The sequence below is a fragment of the Scyliorhinus torazame genome, chromosome 6 (genome assembly GCF_047496885.1).
Source record: "Scyliorhinus torazame isolate Kashiwa2021f chromosome 6, sScyTor2.1, whole genome shotgun sequence".
NCBI classification, from domain to species: Eukaryota; Metazoa; Chordata; class Chondrichthyes; order Carcharhiniformes; family Scyliorhinidae; genus Scyliorhinus; species Scyliorhinus torazame.
In genome coordinates, this window is record NC_092712.1 from 127,315,790 (window position 1) to 127,330,372 (window position 14,583).

Below are 14,583 nucleotides of genomic sequence, written 5' to 3' on the forward strand. Positions count from 1 at the left end.
GGGATAACATATTGGCATAGATAGAAGATTGGCTGGCCAACAGGAAACACTCGGAGATTGCCGGTGTCTTCGAGGACTGCCCAGGATGACGGTTTGGCTCTTGGGAATTAGGGATACCCGCTGAGGTGCTGACTGATGACATGGGCCCCCTTCCCCTCCCGCTGCTCCACATCCTCCGACACCCCAAAGATCGCCACCATAGGTTCCGCTTCACCTCAACCCTTACAATCCTCGATATGGTCCCGAACACCGCCTCCCAGTTCTCCAACTCCTCACACCCCCAGAACATATGAACATGATTCGTCGGCCCCCTCCCACACTTCTCACACCCGTCTGTTACACCCGGAAAAAACCCACTCATCCGAGCCCGAGTCATGTGGACCCTGTGCACCACCTTAAATTTTATCAAACATTCTCGCGCAGGAAGAGGTTGAGTTCACTCGCCGTATTACCTCACACCAAAATCCCCATTCTATCTCCCTCCCCAACTCCTCCTCCCACTTTCACTTGATCCTTTTCACTAATGTCTTGCCCTCCTCTCCCAATCACCCATATAAATCCCCAATCCTGCCATCCCCCGCCTCATCATGGAACAGCAATTTCTCGAGAAGCGTATACTCCGGTACCTGAGGGAAAAAAGGCAGCTCCTTATGCGCAAAGTCCTGCACCTGCCAGTACCTAAACTCACTCCCCCTTGGTAACTCAAACCTCTCCCACAGCTCCTGTAGCCCAGTGAACCTCTCCTCTGAAAACATGTCCCTAATCTGCTCCAACCCCTCCTTCCTCCACCACCTATGGTTCCCACACAACGGCGTCAACACCGACATTTGACCCAGTTTAAATGTCTCCTCAGCTGGTTCCTGATTATTATAGATGACTCCACCACCGGACTCCCCATATACTTACTCGGAGCGAGCAGCAACGGGGCCATCACCAGAGCTCTCAGGCTTGTACCCGTGCAAGATTCCTCCTCCAACCTGACCCATTTGCCCCCTCCCCCACCCATCGTCTCACATTCTCCACATTCGCTGCCCAATAATAATGCAACAAAGCCCTCTTCACCCTCAGCACCTTCACTGCCCACACAAATTCTGTGATTAGCTCATCCACCTTCCGAAAAAGGGCCTTGGGGATAAAAATCGTGATGGGCTGAAACATAAATAGGAATCTTGGCAACATGTTCATCTTCACCCTCCCCCCAATGTCAGGTGCAGCGTATCCCACCTTTTAATGTTCCCCTTAATCTCCTCCACCAACCCTGTCAGGTTCCACCAATGCATTGTGGCCCACTCATGCGCTACCTGGATCCCCAGGTACCGAAACCACTCCCTTGCCATCTTAAATGGCAGAGTCCCCAGGTTTGCCCCCATCCTGCAGCAATCACTGAAATACCTCGCCATTCAGTACATTCAGTTTATAACCCGACAAATCCCCAAACATCTCCAGTAAGCCCATGATTCTGCTGATGCTTTCCAAAAGGTCTGACACAAACAACAGCAGGTCATTGGCTTACAATGATACCCGGTGCTCCCTGCGCCGCCCCCTCACAATCCCCCACCACTCAACCGAGGCCTGAAGTGCCTTCGCCAAGGGCTCAATTGTTAATGCAAACATCAACAGTGACAGCAGCACCCCTGCCTTGTCCCCTATACAACCCAAAATAGCCTGGGTGTGTCTTGTTTGTTTGCACACTTGCCAAGAGGGACGCATACACCAACCAAAACCCATCTCACAAACCTCGGCCCAAACCTCCTCAGAGTCTCAAACAGAAAGAAAAGTTAAACACACAAGATTACATTTACACAGTTAATATTATTCTTGCAATCATTTCCCCAAAAGATTTTTACTTGGCTATACTCACAAACATCCTTTTATGCAACAGTCCCTATAGATGTTTAATCTATAAATATTCCAGTAAATTTACAACAAGGCACCTACTGTTGCTATAGGATGATACGCCACAGGGCCGCTCTCTCTCTCGTCCCTGTGGGGGAGTCCAAGAACTTTAGAACAAAACCCTGCTCTCTGTAACAAAGAAACACTTCTCCAGGGTGACTAAAAACTGCTTCACTTTGGTTCTTTCACAGATATATCCCAACATAGCGTGCCACAGGATCTACATGGCAACTTTCTTAGCATGGCTTCTAACCTCTCTTTAAATATGCTTTTTCATGTTGTAAACAATTGTTCGCAACATCTCTCTGAACTTAACTCTCCTAAAAATATAAAGATCTTTCATATTCTCTGTTGCTCCCACTTTTTGGTCAAATAAAACTTAAGACCCTTTCCCAAGTTTACTTATGACGTTTCCTTAAGTTTTTTAATCTTTTAGTTTCCTTTGAAAGTAAACACAAACAAACCTTCCTTATCCCCTCATGCAAATCTTTACCAATGTTGTGTTTACTTGCAAATCTTAACTTGGGCGCCGTCATTTCATCTATCTCCTTTGAAGCTTTCAACCTGACAACCAGCTGTCTTCATTTTAAGAAATTAATCATACACACTGGACACACACACACACCCAGAGCCCCTACAATCCTGCTTACAGAATGCCACAGAAATATTGAGAAAGTATTTTCTTTTTCCCACTGTGTTGAGCATTGCCAGTTTTTTTTAGGTATGCCAGGTGCTGCTTTTGGCATGCTCTGCTGCACTCCTCTTTGAACCAGCCCGTGGCTTAATTGTAATGGGAGAGTGAGGGTTATGTTGGATAGTAAAGGTACATGTTGTGAATGTATACAATTCTGCTGCTGCTGAGGACCCACAGCACCTCATGGATACCCTGTTTTGAGCAGCTGGATCTGTACTTAATATATCCCATTTAACAGGATGGTAGTGCCACACAACACAACAAAGGTGTGATTTGTGTGAGGACAAAACTGCCTACAAGAACTGTGTGGTGTCACTTCAACCATACTGACAGATTCATCTGAGGCAGGTAAATTGGTGAGGATGAGGTCAGCTAGATGTTCCCCCTTAAGTTGGTTCTCTCAACACTTACTGCAGGCCCAGTCTGCCAGATATTCCCTTCAGGATTCTATCAGCTCAGCCAGTAGTGGTGCTACACGGCCACTATTAGCACTCAGCACTGAAGACCCCACCCAGAATTTATTCACTGCCCATGCTATATTCAGTGCTTCTTCCAAGGGTGGGCAGTAGGTGGTAAACAGCAGGAAACCTTGTTTCCCATTTTTGATCTAATTCCATGAGGCTTCCTGGGTCCCACCGTCAATGTTTTTTTTTAATAAACATTTTATTGAGGTATTTTTGGTATTATAACAACAACAAAATAAACATTGTACATGAACCTATAAACATAGTGCAAAAGCCGTCTTCCTCCCTTACAGGTCCCGCCTTTATTAACCCCCTACTCTAAGCTAAACTAAACCCCCCCCCCCTTCTGCTGAAGATTAATTTTCCGCAAAGAAGTCGACGAAAGGTTGCCACCTCCAGGTGAACCCTAACAGTGACCCTCTCAAGGCGAACTTGATTTTCTCCAAACAGAGAAAGCCAGCCATGTCCGATAGCCAGGTCTCCGACTTCGGGGGCTTTGAGTTCCTTCAAGCTAATAGTATCCTTCTCCGGGCTACCAGGGAAGCAAAGGCCAGAACGTCTGCCTTTTTCTCCTCCTGGATTCCCGGGTCTTCCGACAGCCTGAAAATCGCCACCTCTGGACTCAGTGCCACCCTTGTTTTTAACATCGTGGACATGACATCTTCAAACCCCTGCCAAAATCCCCTAAGCTTCGGACATGCCGAGAACATGTGGACATGGTTCGCTGGTCCTCTCGCACATTTTGCACACCTGTCTTCCACCCGAAAGAATGTACTCATCCGGACCGCTGTCATATGAGCCCCGTGAATGACCTTGAATTGTACCAGGCTGAGCCTAGGAAACGTTGCGGACGCGTTGACGCTACTCAACGCGTCCGTCCATAGACCATCCTCTATCTCTCTTCCCAGCTTCTCCTCCCACTTGCGCTTCAGCTCCTCGGTCTGCGTCTCCTCTGACCCCATAAGTTCCTTGTAAATGTCAGAGACGCTCCCTTCTCCTACCCACCATCTGGAAACTACCCTGTCCTGAATCCCCCTTAGCAGTAGGAGCAGGAAGGTTGACACCTGTTTACGTAGGAAGTCCCGCATCTGCAGATACCTGAATTTGTTTCCCCTCGCCAACCCAAACTTCTCCTCCAGCGCCCTCATTCTCGAAAAGCACCCCTTTATAAACATATCCCCCATCCTCTCAATCCCTGCTCTCCGCCATCTCCGGAACCCCCATCCATACTTCCTGGGGCAAACCGGTTATTATTACAGATTGGGGATCAGACCAATGCTCCCTCTGCTCCCACATGTCTCCTCCATTGGCCACAGACTCTCAGGACCGCCACCACCACGGGGCTGGTGGAGTACCGTGCTGGCTGGAATGGCAGAGGCGCAGTTACCAACGCCCCCAGACTGGTGCCCTTGCATGAAGCCGCTTCCATACGCTCCCATGCCAACCGCTCCCCCATCACCCACTTCCTGATCATGGCTATATTCGCCGGCCAGTAATAGTTACTAAAATTTGGCAGCGCCAGCCCGCCCTCTCCCAGACTCCGCTCAAGCGTTACCTTCCTTACTCGCGGGGTCTTGCCCGTCCAAACAAAGCGAGTGATCATTTTGTTGACCCGTTTAAAAAAGGACCGCGGAATAAAGATGGGGAGACATTGAAACACGAACAGGAATCGCGGGAGGACCGTCATCTTCACCATCTGCACCCTCCCAGCTAATGACAACGGAAGCGCGTCCCATCTCCAAAAATCGTCCTTCATTTGGTCCACTAGTTGGGCTAGATTTAATTTATGCAGCGGGTCCCATTCCCCCGCCACTTGAATGCCTAGGTATCTAAAGCTTCCCCCTACTAATCTAAACGGCAGCTCCCCCAATCGCCTCTCCTGTCCCTTTGCCTGGACCGCAAACATCTCACTTTTCCCCATATTTAATTTATACCCTGAAAACCGACCAAATTCCCCTAGAATCCACATGATCTCTTCCATCCCCTCTATTGGGTCCGATATATGCAGAAGCAGGTCGCCTGCATAGAGCGAGACTCTGTGCTCCCCCCCCCCCCCCCCCCCCCCCCCCAGCCCCTTGAGGCTCTCAGATCAATTGCCAACGGCTCTATAGCTAGCGTGAACAACAGTGGGGAGAGGGGGCATCCCTGTCTTGTCCCCCGGTGCAGTCTAAAATAGCCACCGTCAATGTTGAGGATTCCCAGGAACACCTCCCCCCAACAGTATGCCACCATTCTGCCACGTCTGTCCTTGGGGTGGGAGAGGACATAACCAAGGATGATGATGGGAGATTCTGGAACATTGGATGAAAGATTTGGATTTTTAATTAGCTGTAAAGCACTTTGGGACATCTTGAAGTCATGAAGGGAGCTCTATAATTTCTAATTCATAGTTTTTCTTTATTTACTATTGGCTTTTTGCTAGTGGAAATTTCAAATCATTTAATTTTTTTTTAAAGGCAATTAGAAGTAGCATGTATGGCCGCCCTGGAGCTTCTTATGTTGATATTCCTGGGGACATGGTGACTTCCAAAATCCGGAGAACATCTCTGAGGTAGGTCTGTGTGCCAGGATTGGTCATTAGAATTAATGTCTCAATTTAATTGCTGCTTCTTTGAACATGGGGACTTGAGGAATGAACATTGTGTTCCATCTGGATCATTCCCATATTTTCTTTACGTAAAAATAATATCTTTACTTTTACTCATTTAGTCACCTCTCTCTCTCCAAAATAAACAGTTTGTCTCTCGGGTAGCCTGTTCCAGACATTCGCTGACCCGTTGTCTTAGTTAGTTGAATCTAAACTGTCCATCCTCACTCTCTGAACCTTTGATTGCAAAGTCATGGTTATGTCAGGTAATGTATATTTGGTTTCAGTTTATCTCCTTTGAGTCCTGTCAATGTTGATGAGACTGCCTTAAGTTGCCTTTGCTCCAGTGTAATCTGTCCCTGCCTCCTTAGTTTCCTTCTCTCCACAGTCAGAATGTCCCCATTCTTGTACTATGACCCATATATTGACATTTCTCTTCAATAGTTTGTAAGGAATCCCTTCTGCTCTTACTGCCTCCTGCTCCTGCCATTGGCATATGTTGGAATGATTTGCAGATTGATAATCAAACTGTTCGACTGCATTCTGAACACATTTTCCATGGCCATCAAGTTCTGCAGCGAAACATGAACTCTGAGCTTCTAGCTCAGAAGCAGGACATGACTTGGTGCATGACTACAGAACCTCTGTACAGAATCTCTGTAGAACCTATGTAGGATAGTTCCTACATATCCTTAATTTATGACTTTGGAAAGCAACACTGAACGCTGATAAAATAATTTTTTTCTCCTGACTTTTACGAAAGGTGCACTGCTGACCCAAATAAATCATATGCGCATTGATTGCCTTTTTTGTTCTTGATACAAATCATATAAGTGAAGTTGATTTATTTCCCTATGAAATGTGCACTTATAAAACTGTAGTGAGTGCTTGTTCTACATTATCAATGTAGAAGTTTGTCATTGTACCATGCAGCTGTAAGATAAGAGCTGAGAGAATCCATCTAATTGTCTTTCTCCATATAGAACTGTTCCTTGTTGCCTCCGTGCTCCAATAGCCTTGGCAGAGCCGCAAGCAGTGAAAGAAGCAGCTTTGATTATTAAAAATGCCAAGAGACCCCTTGTAATTCTTGGCAAAGGTACGGACATGAAAATTAGAATGTTTTTAAATGAAAATGTTAAGATCTATGCTTTTCATTTAACACATGAGAGAAATCAAATGTTTAGTCCTTACGGATATCACTTGGACAGCATTTTTACAAAACAGAAATGTAAAATGTTTGTAGTATTTTAAAAAATACCTCTACCTAATATTTATTGGGATTGTATTGTTGTATGTGTCTTCTGGATGCAAGGGTGTTATGTTTTAGATATTAAGGAATTCAGTGCAGTGGCAAGACAAATTATTCTTTATGTTAGTTTTAGCCTCACATCTAGTGTAGCATTAATGGTATGCCATAAGCTGGAATGTGACAGCATCCAAGAACTTCCTGCCCCATTCTGGCTCACTGTTTAAAATTCTGGTCTGCTGGTGTTTGCAGCTGTTCTGTGCTGGAGGGCGATCAAACATGCAGCCTTAATAGCTGTTTCATTGAAGCATTGGATAACTTGAGAAAAAGAGAAAGAATGGCCGCAGAAAGGAGATCATCATGCTGTTGGGGGGGCTGACCTACCGGGGGAAGACCCTAGCGGCCAGGTCTCTGGCACTGAGTCTGGCTCTGGGGCTCAGAAGGGAAGGGGGGAGAATAGAAAAGCAATAGTTGTAGGAGATTCAATGGTTAGGGGAATAGATAGGAGATTCTGTGGTCGTGAGCGAGACTCCCGGAAGGTATGTTGCCTCCTGGGTGCCAGGGCCAGGGATGTCTCGGATCGTGTCTTCAGGATCCTTAAGGGGAGGGGGAGCAGCCAGAAGTCGTGGTGCACATTGGTACCAACGACGTAGGTAGGAAAAGGGGTGTGGAGGTAATAAACGAGTTTAGGGAGTTAGGCTGGAAGTTAAAAGCCAGGACAGACAGAGTTGTCATCTCGTGATAGCGAGGCTAGGAATAGGGAGAGAGTGCAGCTGAACACGTGGCTGCAGGAATGGTGTAGGAGGGAGGGCTTCAGGTATTTGGATAATTGGAGCGCATTCTGGGGAAGGTGGGACCTGTACAAGCAGGACGGATTGCATCTGAACCAGAGGGGCACCAATATCCTGGGAGGGAGGTTTTCTAGTACTCTTCAGGAGGGTTTAAACTAATTTGGCAGGGGAATGGGGACCGGATTTGTAGTCCAGCAACTAAGGTAGCCGATATTCAGGACGCCAAAGCGTGTAATGAGGCAGTGGGGAAGGGAACACTGACAAAGGAGAGTACTTGCAGGCACGGAGATGGGTTGAAGTGTGTATACTTCAACACAAGAAGCATCAGGAATAAGGTGGGTGAAATTAAGGCATGGATCGGTACTTGGGACTACGATGTGGTGGCCATCACGGAAACTTGGATAGAAGAGGGGCAGAAATGGTTGTTGGAGGTCCCTGGGTATAGATGTTTCAATAAGATTAGGGAGGGTGGTAAAAGAGGTGGGGGGGTGGCATTGTTAATTAGAGATAGTATAACAGCTACAGAAAGGCAGTTCGAGGAGTATCAGCCTACTGAGGTAGTATGGGTTGAAGTCAGAAATAGGAAAAGAGCAGTCACCTTGTTAGGAGTTTTCTATAGGCCCCCCAATAGGAGCAGAGATGGGGGGAACAGATTGGGAAACAGATTTTGGAAAGGTGCAGAAGTCACAGGGTAGTAGTCATGGGTGACTTTAACTTCCCAAACATTGAGTGGAAACTCTTTAGATCAAATAGCTTGGATGGGGTGGTGTTTGTGCAGTGTGTCCAGGAAGCTTTTCTAACACAGTATGTAGATTGTCAGACCAGAGGAGGGGCAATATTGGATTTAGTACTTGGTAATGAACCAGGGCAAGTGATAGATTTGTTAGTGGGGGAGCATTTTGGAGATAGTGACCACAATTCTGTGACTTTCACTTTAGTAATGGAGAGGGATAGGTGCGTGCAACAGGGCAAGGTTTACAATTGGGGGAAGGGTAAATACAATGTTGTCAGACAAGAATTGAAGTGCATAAGTTGGGAACATAGGCTGTCAGGGAAGGACACAAGAGAAATGTGGAACTTGTTCAAGTAACAGGTGCTACGTGTCCTTGATATGTATGTCCCTGTCGGGCAGGGAAGAGATGGTCGAGTGAGGGAACCATGGTTGACAAGAGAGGTTGAATGACTTGTTAAGAGGAAAAAGGAGACTTATGTAAGGCTGAGGAAACAAGGTTCAGACAGGGCGTTGGAGGAATACAAGATAGCCAGGAGGGAACTGAAGAAAGGGATTAGGAGAGCTAAGAGAGGGCATGAACAATCTTTGGCGGGTAGGATCAAGGAAAACCCCAAGGCCTTTTACACATATGTGAGAAATATGAGAAAGACTAGAGCGAGGGTAGGTCCGATCAAGGACAGTAGCGGGAGATTGTGTATTGAGTCTGAAGAGATAGGAGAGGTTTTGAACGAGTACTTTTCTTCTGCATTTACAAATGAGAGGGGCCATATTGTTGGAGAGGACAGTGTGAACAGACTGGTAAGCTCGAGGAAATACGTGTTAGGAAGGAAGATGTGTTGGGCATTTTGAAAAACTTGAGGATAGACAAGTTTTGTCTATCCCGGGCCTGACGGGATATATCCAAGGATTCTATGTGAAGCAAGAGATGAAATTGCAGAGCTGTTGGCAATGATCTTTTCGTCCTCACTGTCAACAGGGGTGGTACCAGGGGATTGGAGAGTGGCGAATGTCGTGCCCCTGGTCAATAAAGGGACTAGGGATAACCCTGGGAATTACAGGCCAGTTAGTCTTACTTCGGTGGTAGGCAAAGTCATGGAAAGGGTACTGAAGGATAGGACTTCTGAGCATCTGGAAAGACACTGCTTGATTAGGGATAGTCAGCACAGATTTGTGAGGGGTAGGTCTTGCCTTACAAGTCTTATTGAATTCTTTGAGGAGGTGACCAAGCATGTGGATGAAGGTAAAGCAGTGGATGTAGTGTACATGGATTTTAGTAAGGCATTTGATAAGATTCCCCATGGTAGGCTTATGCAGAAAGTAAGGAGGCATGGGATAGTGGGAAATTTGGCCAGTTGGATAACAAACTGGCTAACCGATAGAAGTCAGAGAGTGGTTGTGGATGGCAAATATTCAGCCTGGATCCCAGTTACCAGTGGCGTACCGCAGGGATCAGTTCTGGGTCCTCTGCTGTTTGTGATTTTCATTAATGACTTGGATGAGGGAGTTGAAGGGTGGGTCAGTACATTTGCAGATGATACGAAGATTGGTGGAGTTGTGGATAGTGATGAGGGCTGTTGTCGGCTGCAAAGAGACATAGATAGGATGCAGAGCTGGGCTGAGAAGTGGCAGATGGAGTTTAACCCTGAAAAGTGTGAGGTTGTCCATTTTGGAAGGACAAATATGAATGCGGAATACAGGGTTAACGGTAGAATTCTTGGCAATGTGGAGGAGCAGAGAGATCTTGGGGTCTATGTTTATACATCTTTGAAAGTTGCCACTCAATGGGATAGAGCTGTGAAGAAGGCCTATGGTGTGCTAGCGTTCATTAACAGAGGGATTGAATTTAAGAGCCGTGAGGTGATGATGCAGCTGTACAAAACTTTGGTAAGGCCACATTTGGAGTACTGTGTACAGTTCTGGTTGCCTCATTTTAGGAAGGATGTGGAAGCTTTGGAAAAGGTGCAAAGGAGATTTACCAGGACGTTGCCTGGAATGAAGAGTAGGTCTTACGAGGAAAGGTTGAGGGTGCTAGGCCTTTTCTCATTAGAACGGAGAAGGATGAGGGGCGACTTGATAGAGGTTTATAAGATGATCAGGGGAATAGATAGACAGTCACCGGGTGGAACAAACCATTACAAGGGGACATTAATTTAAGGTGAATGGTGGGATGTCAGAGGTAGGTTCTTTACCCAGAGAGTAGTGGGAAACATTAGGGACCTTCAAGCAGCTATTGGATAGGTACATGGATTACGGTAAAATGATATAGTGTAGATTTATTTGTTCTTAAGGGCAGCACGGTAGCATTGTGGATAGCACAATTGCTTCACAGCTCCAGGGTCCCAGGTTCGATTCCGGCTTGGGTCACTGTCTGTGCGGAGTCTGCACATCCTCCCCGTGTCTGCGTGGGTTTCCACCGGGTGCTCCGGTTTCCTCCCACAGTCCAAAGATGTGCAGGTTAGGTGGATTGGCCATGATAAATTGCCCTTTGTGTCCAAAATTGCCCTTAGTGTTGGGTGGAGGTGTTGACTTTGGGTAGGGTGCTCTTTCCAAGAGCCGGTGCAGACTCAATGGGCCGAATGGCCTCCTTCTGCACTGTAAATTCAATGACAATCTATGATTAATCTCGGACAAAGGTTCGGCACAACATCTTGGGCCGAAGGACCTGTTCTGTGCTGTATTTTTCTATGTTCTATCCCACATACACACACATGTAACCAAACAGCAAGAAATAGTATAAACTTCCGCCGCAGAGAGGTTGGTAATTTGGGTCATAGGACATGTGCGGAGTTCACCATTGCATTTTCCTCTGGTCTTTATGTGAGTTGTGGCAAATAAGCCTTGCCTTTTCAACCTCCAGTCTTCTGGGCTAATATGAGTGGAGAGACCAAAATTATTTAAAATACACGGAGGAGCAAGGGAATTAAAATTGATTGGGGAGCTGAGCCGTTTTCTGTAATAGTGATGGGACTCATCAGAACATAGGCACAAAGACAAGGATGAGAAAAGGATATTGGATTCTGAGTTTATTCCCCAAGCATTTCCGTTCACCTATCCTAGTTTCCAACTGTATCTCAAACTCCCGAAACATATTTAATTCAATAGCTTAACTGGCAGAATTCTGAGAACTTGTTTTCTAATGTCTGTTTTAAATATACTTTCTTCTAAAGTCTAAATCATCTGAAGGTCCTGTTTGAATATTATTTGGTCTGTGCCATTCAATATGTTACATGCTTCAATTACGTCACGCCTTTATCATCTTCTGAGAATGATTCCATGTAACAAGTTGATACAAAATGTTAATTCGGACAAATTTAATGTGGCAATTTTGGGTGCCCCAATATAAAAAGCACATTACAACTCTAGGGGGTGTGGAGAATAGACTCATGAGCATGTTACCAAGGATGGGACATTATAGCTGTTAAGGGTGGCAATTTTGAAAGGTACCCCAGCAGGGCTCACAATGGCAGCTCTGATTTTAGCATTCAAGATGTAAATGGCAGCATGAAGCTCATGCTGAATGGAGGCAAGACATGGGAAGACTGGACCCTGGTCTCAGACTCGCTCCTGGAGGTCATTCTGGATGTAGCAAGGCAGAAGAGAAGTCCACTTTTCTGAGGAGGCCAGCCAGCAAGTTTCACCAAGCAAGCGTGACTAATGTAGCAAAGGAGGTGTGGTGCCCTGGACCAGGATCCAATGCGGCAAAGTTTTGATGACCATCATGGGACTTGGCAAGGTGAGTGTCCTGCAGCTCTTATCGAACAGCCATCACACTCTCAACTAACTAATATTCTCCTGTACAGTGCTCCTCTGACCAACATAGCTTGCAGTCCTACACTTCCTTCTCTCTCCAGTCTCCTCCTCAAATCTCCATCTCAGCAGACAGCTCGCACACTCAACCTCGTCTTTTTGCCCTCTTCTCCCACACCCATTTCTCACAGTCAACCTCCTCAATTGTTCACCCTCCATCCTCAGTTCACTTCTCACACTCATAGCTCTCTCTGCCTTTCTCTTTGGTTCCAAGGATGAGGGATTTTAGCGGTTTTGCAGTGTTGGAGGCAACCCATCATTGGCCACGGCGGGATCTTATAGTCCTGCTGCTGTCAACGGATTTTTCCATTGTCTGCACTCTCTGCTGCTGGGCAATACATGCCGGGGGTTGCTGTTGGTGGAACCAGAAAATTTCGACCAAACACTTTCCAGCATGTTGCTCTTGCCTTGTGCACCCTGGTAAATTTCACACAGATTGGGAAATCTACGCTCTGGCTGTCAAAGCCAGAATACCAGTTGAATTTCCACTTTATTGCTATTCAACATGTTTAAATATCTGAATCCATACCATAGAATCCCGACAGTCCAGAAGGAGGCCATTCGGCCCATCAAGTCTCCACCGACCCTATGAAAGAGCATTTTACTTAAGCCCACTCCCCCGCCCTATGCTCATAACCCCCTCTAACCTGCACATCTTTGGACACTAAGGGGGGGGCAATTTAGTATGGCCAATCCATCTTTGGACTGTGGGAGGAAACCAGAACACCGGGGAGGGGGAACCCACGCAGACACGGGGCGAACTTGCAAACTCCACACAGTCACCCAAGGCCGGAATTGAACCCGGGACCCTGGTGCTGTGAGGCAGCAGTGCAAACCACTGTGCCACCCATACATTCAATAAAATATCCTGTTCGCTTCCGAATGCGCCTTTGGTAAATGCTATATAAATTATATCCTGGCTCAATTCTTGTTCCTATTTTTAAAACAGAAACTAAAAATCCATCACCAATGCAGCAGGTAAAAAGTTCAGTTGACTCTGTTTGGTGATGTTCCTATTTTCCATATAGATAGGTTGATGATACCTTCCATCCTGTGTGAATGTGAGCATCGTTTACTTTCTGTTTGTGTGCATACTAGGCTGGAGGGATCCTCATCCGCATTTACTGAAACATGTGTTCCCACATGTGCTCGGAGCAGCTATATAACTTTATCTCTATGTTACTCTGCAGTGTAAGATGGCCCTTGATGTGACATGGGATCCCTATCAAATTATGAAGAGTTGTGTGGTTTGCAAAACCATTTGTAGATCCTGTTTAAACCACAACGCTAAGCATATTGGATAACCGTTGCTCTTTCTCACTCCTGAAAATAGGAGTGCTGACTTCCATTGAGTGTTGTAAAGTAATTGTTGCTGTAAGCCAGGCTCGAAAATTGCTCCTCTTCCAACAGCTCAGATGTCAGATCTATGCTTTATTATTTTATATTCAAGTTCTTGTAGTGTGTTTAAGACTCCGAAGGCATTGCTCCTGGTTTAACGTTCAGTTGATCCTGGGAACAATGCCGTCGGAAGTCTTAAGCTCTTGGCTGGGTCACCCGTGACGGTAAAGTCATAGAGAGGAGGACCCAGACAATGTGCAATCCAAAACAAGCCCGCAATGGCGGATACTCGCATGGCATCGATGGCTGTGATGGCATCTGAAGGCTGCAGCAGTAGGAAGATCCCCAGTTGTCAAGGTTGCATTGCCACTGGAACTGGACCTAGCCTCTGCAAAGGACCGTGTGTTTGCTGATGTGCTATGGCATACCCACGTTAAAAGATGTCCCGCACCAGGCGTCTACCCAGAGGAAACCAACATACCCCCCACACAGACAAGTCTTACAGCGATTGGCAAGAGGTGACGGGGACAGGACCGTGAGGTCTGGAAGTCCCTAGCTTTGGATTTGCACGTAGGGGGTGGAGTTTGATTCAGTCGTCTCACGTTTGGAATAGGAACAGGAGAGCGTTTTGACAGCTTTCTTCACGACTGAGCAACCAGCTTCAGAATCCATTCTGCTCACCCCACATGGGGAAAGGGTGAGCAACGGTGCCCTAAAAATCGTCTATTCCGTCCCCACCCTGGCTGGGAAACCGCTCCCAGCCGATCACCTACCTGCGGTCAGAAAATCAAAGTTAAACTCAACTTCGGAACCTGGAATGTACAAACCCTCAAGGACAATGAGCAAAACAATCAACTGAAAATGTGAACTGCCCTTGTTGTCCATGAACTCAGGCACTTTAACATTGATGCCACTGCCCTGCAAGAGATCCAATGAGCTGGCGAAGGGCTGCACCTTGTTCTGGAGAGGAAAACCAGAGGATCAGCCCAGAATGCATGGAATTGGTTTCGCCATCAAGAACAAACTC

General features: G+C 46.5%; 1 protein-coding gene across 1 annotated transcript in view; it reads left to right on the top strand.

Annotated features, from left to right (window-relative positions):
* The window catches only part of hacl1 (2-hydroxyacyl-CoA lyase 1), a 184,656-nt gene that overhangs the window by 67,321 nt on the left and 102,752 nt on the right, over nt 1-14,583 (top strand). Inside the window, exons 7-8 of the mRNA XM_072508778.1 lie at nt 5,511-5,605; nt 6,625-6,737. Coding sequence (XP_072364879.1) covers nt 5,511-5,605; nt 6,625-6,737 — 208 coding nt within the window. The remainder of the gene's footprint in view (nt 1-5,510; nt 5,606-6,624; nt 6,738-14,583) is intronic.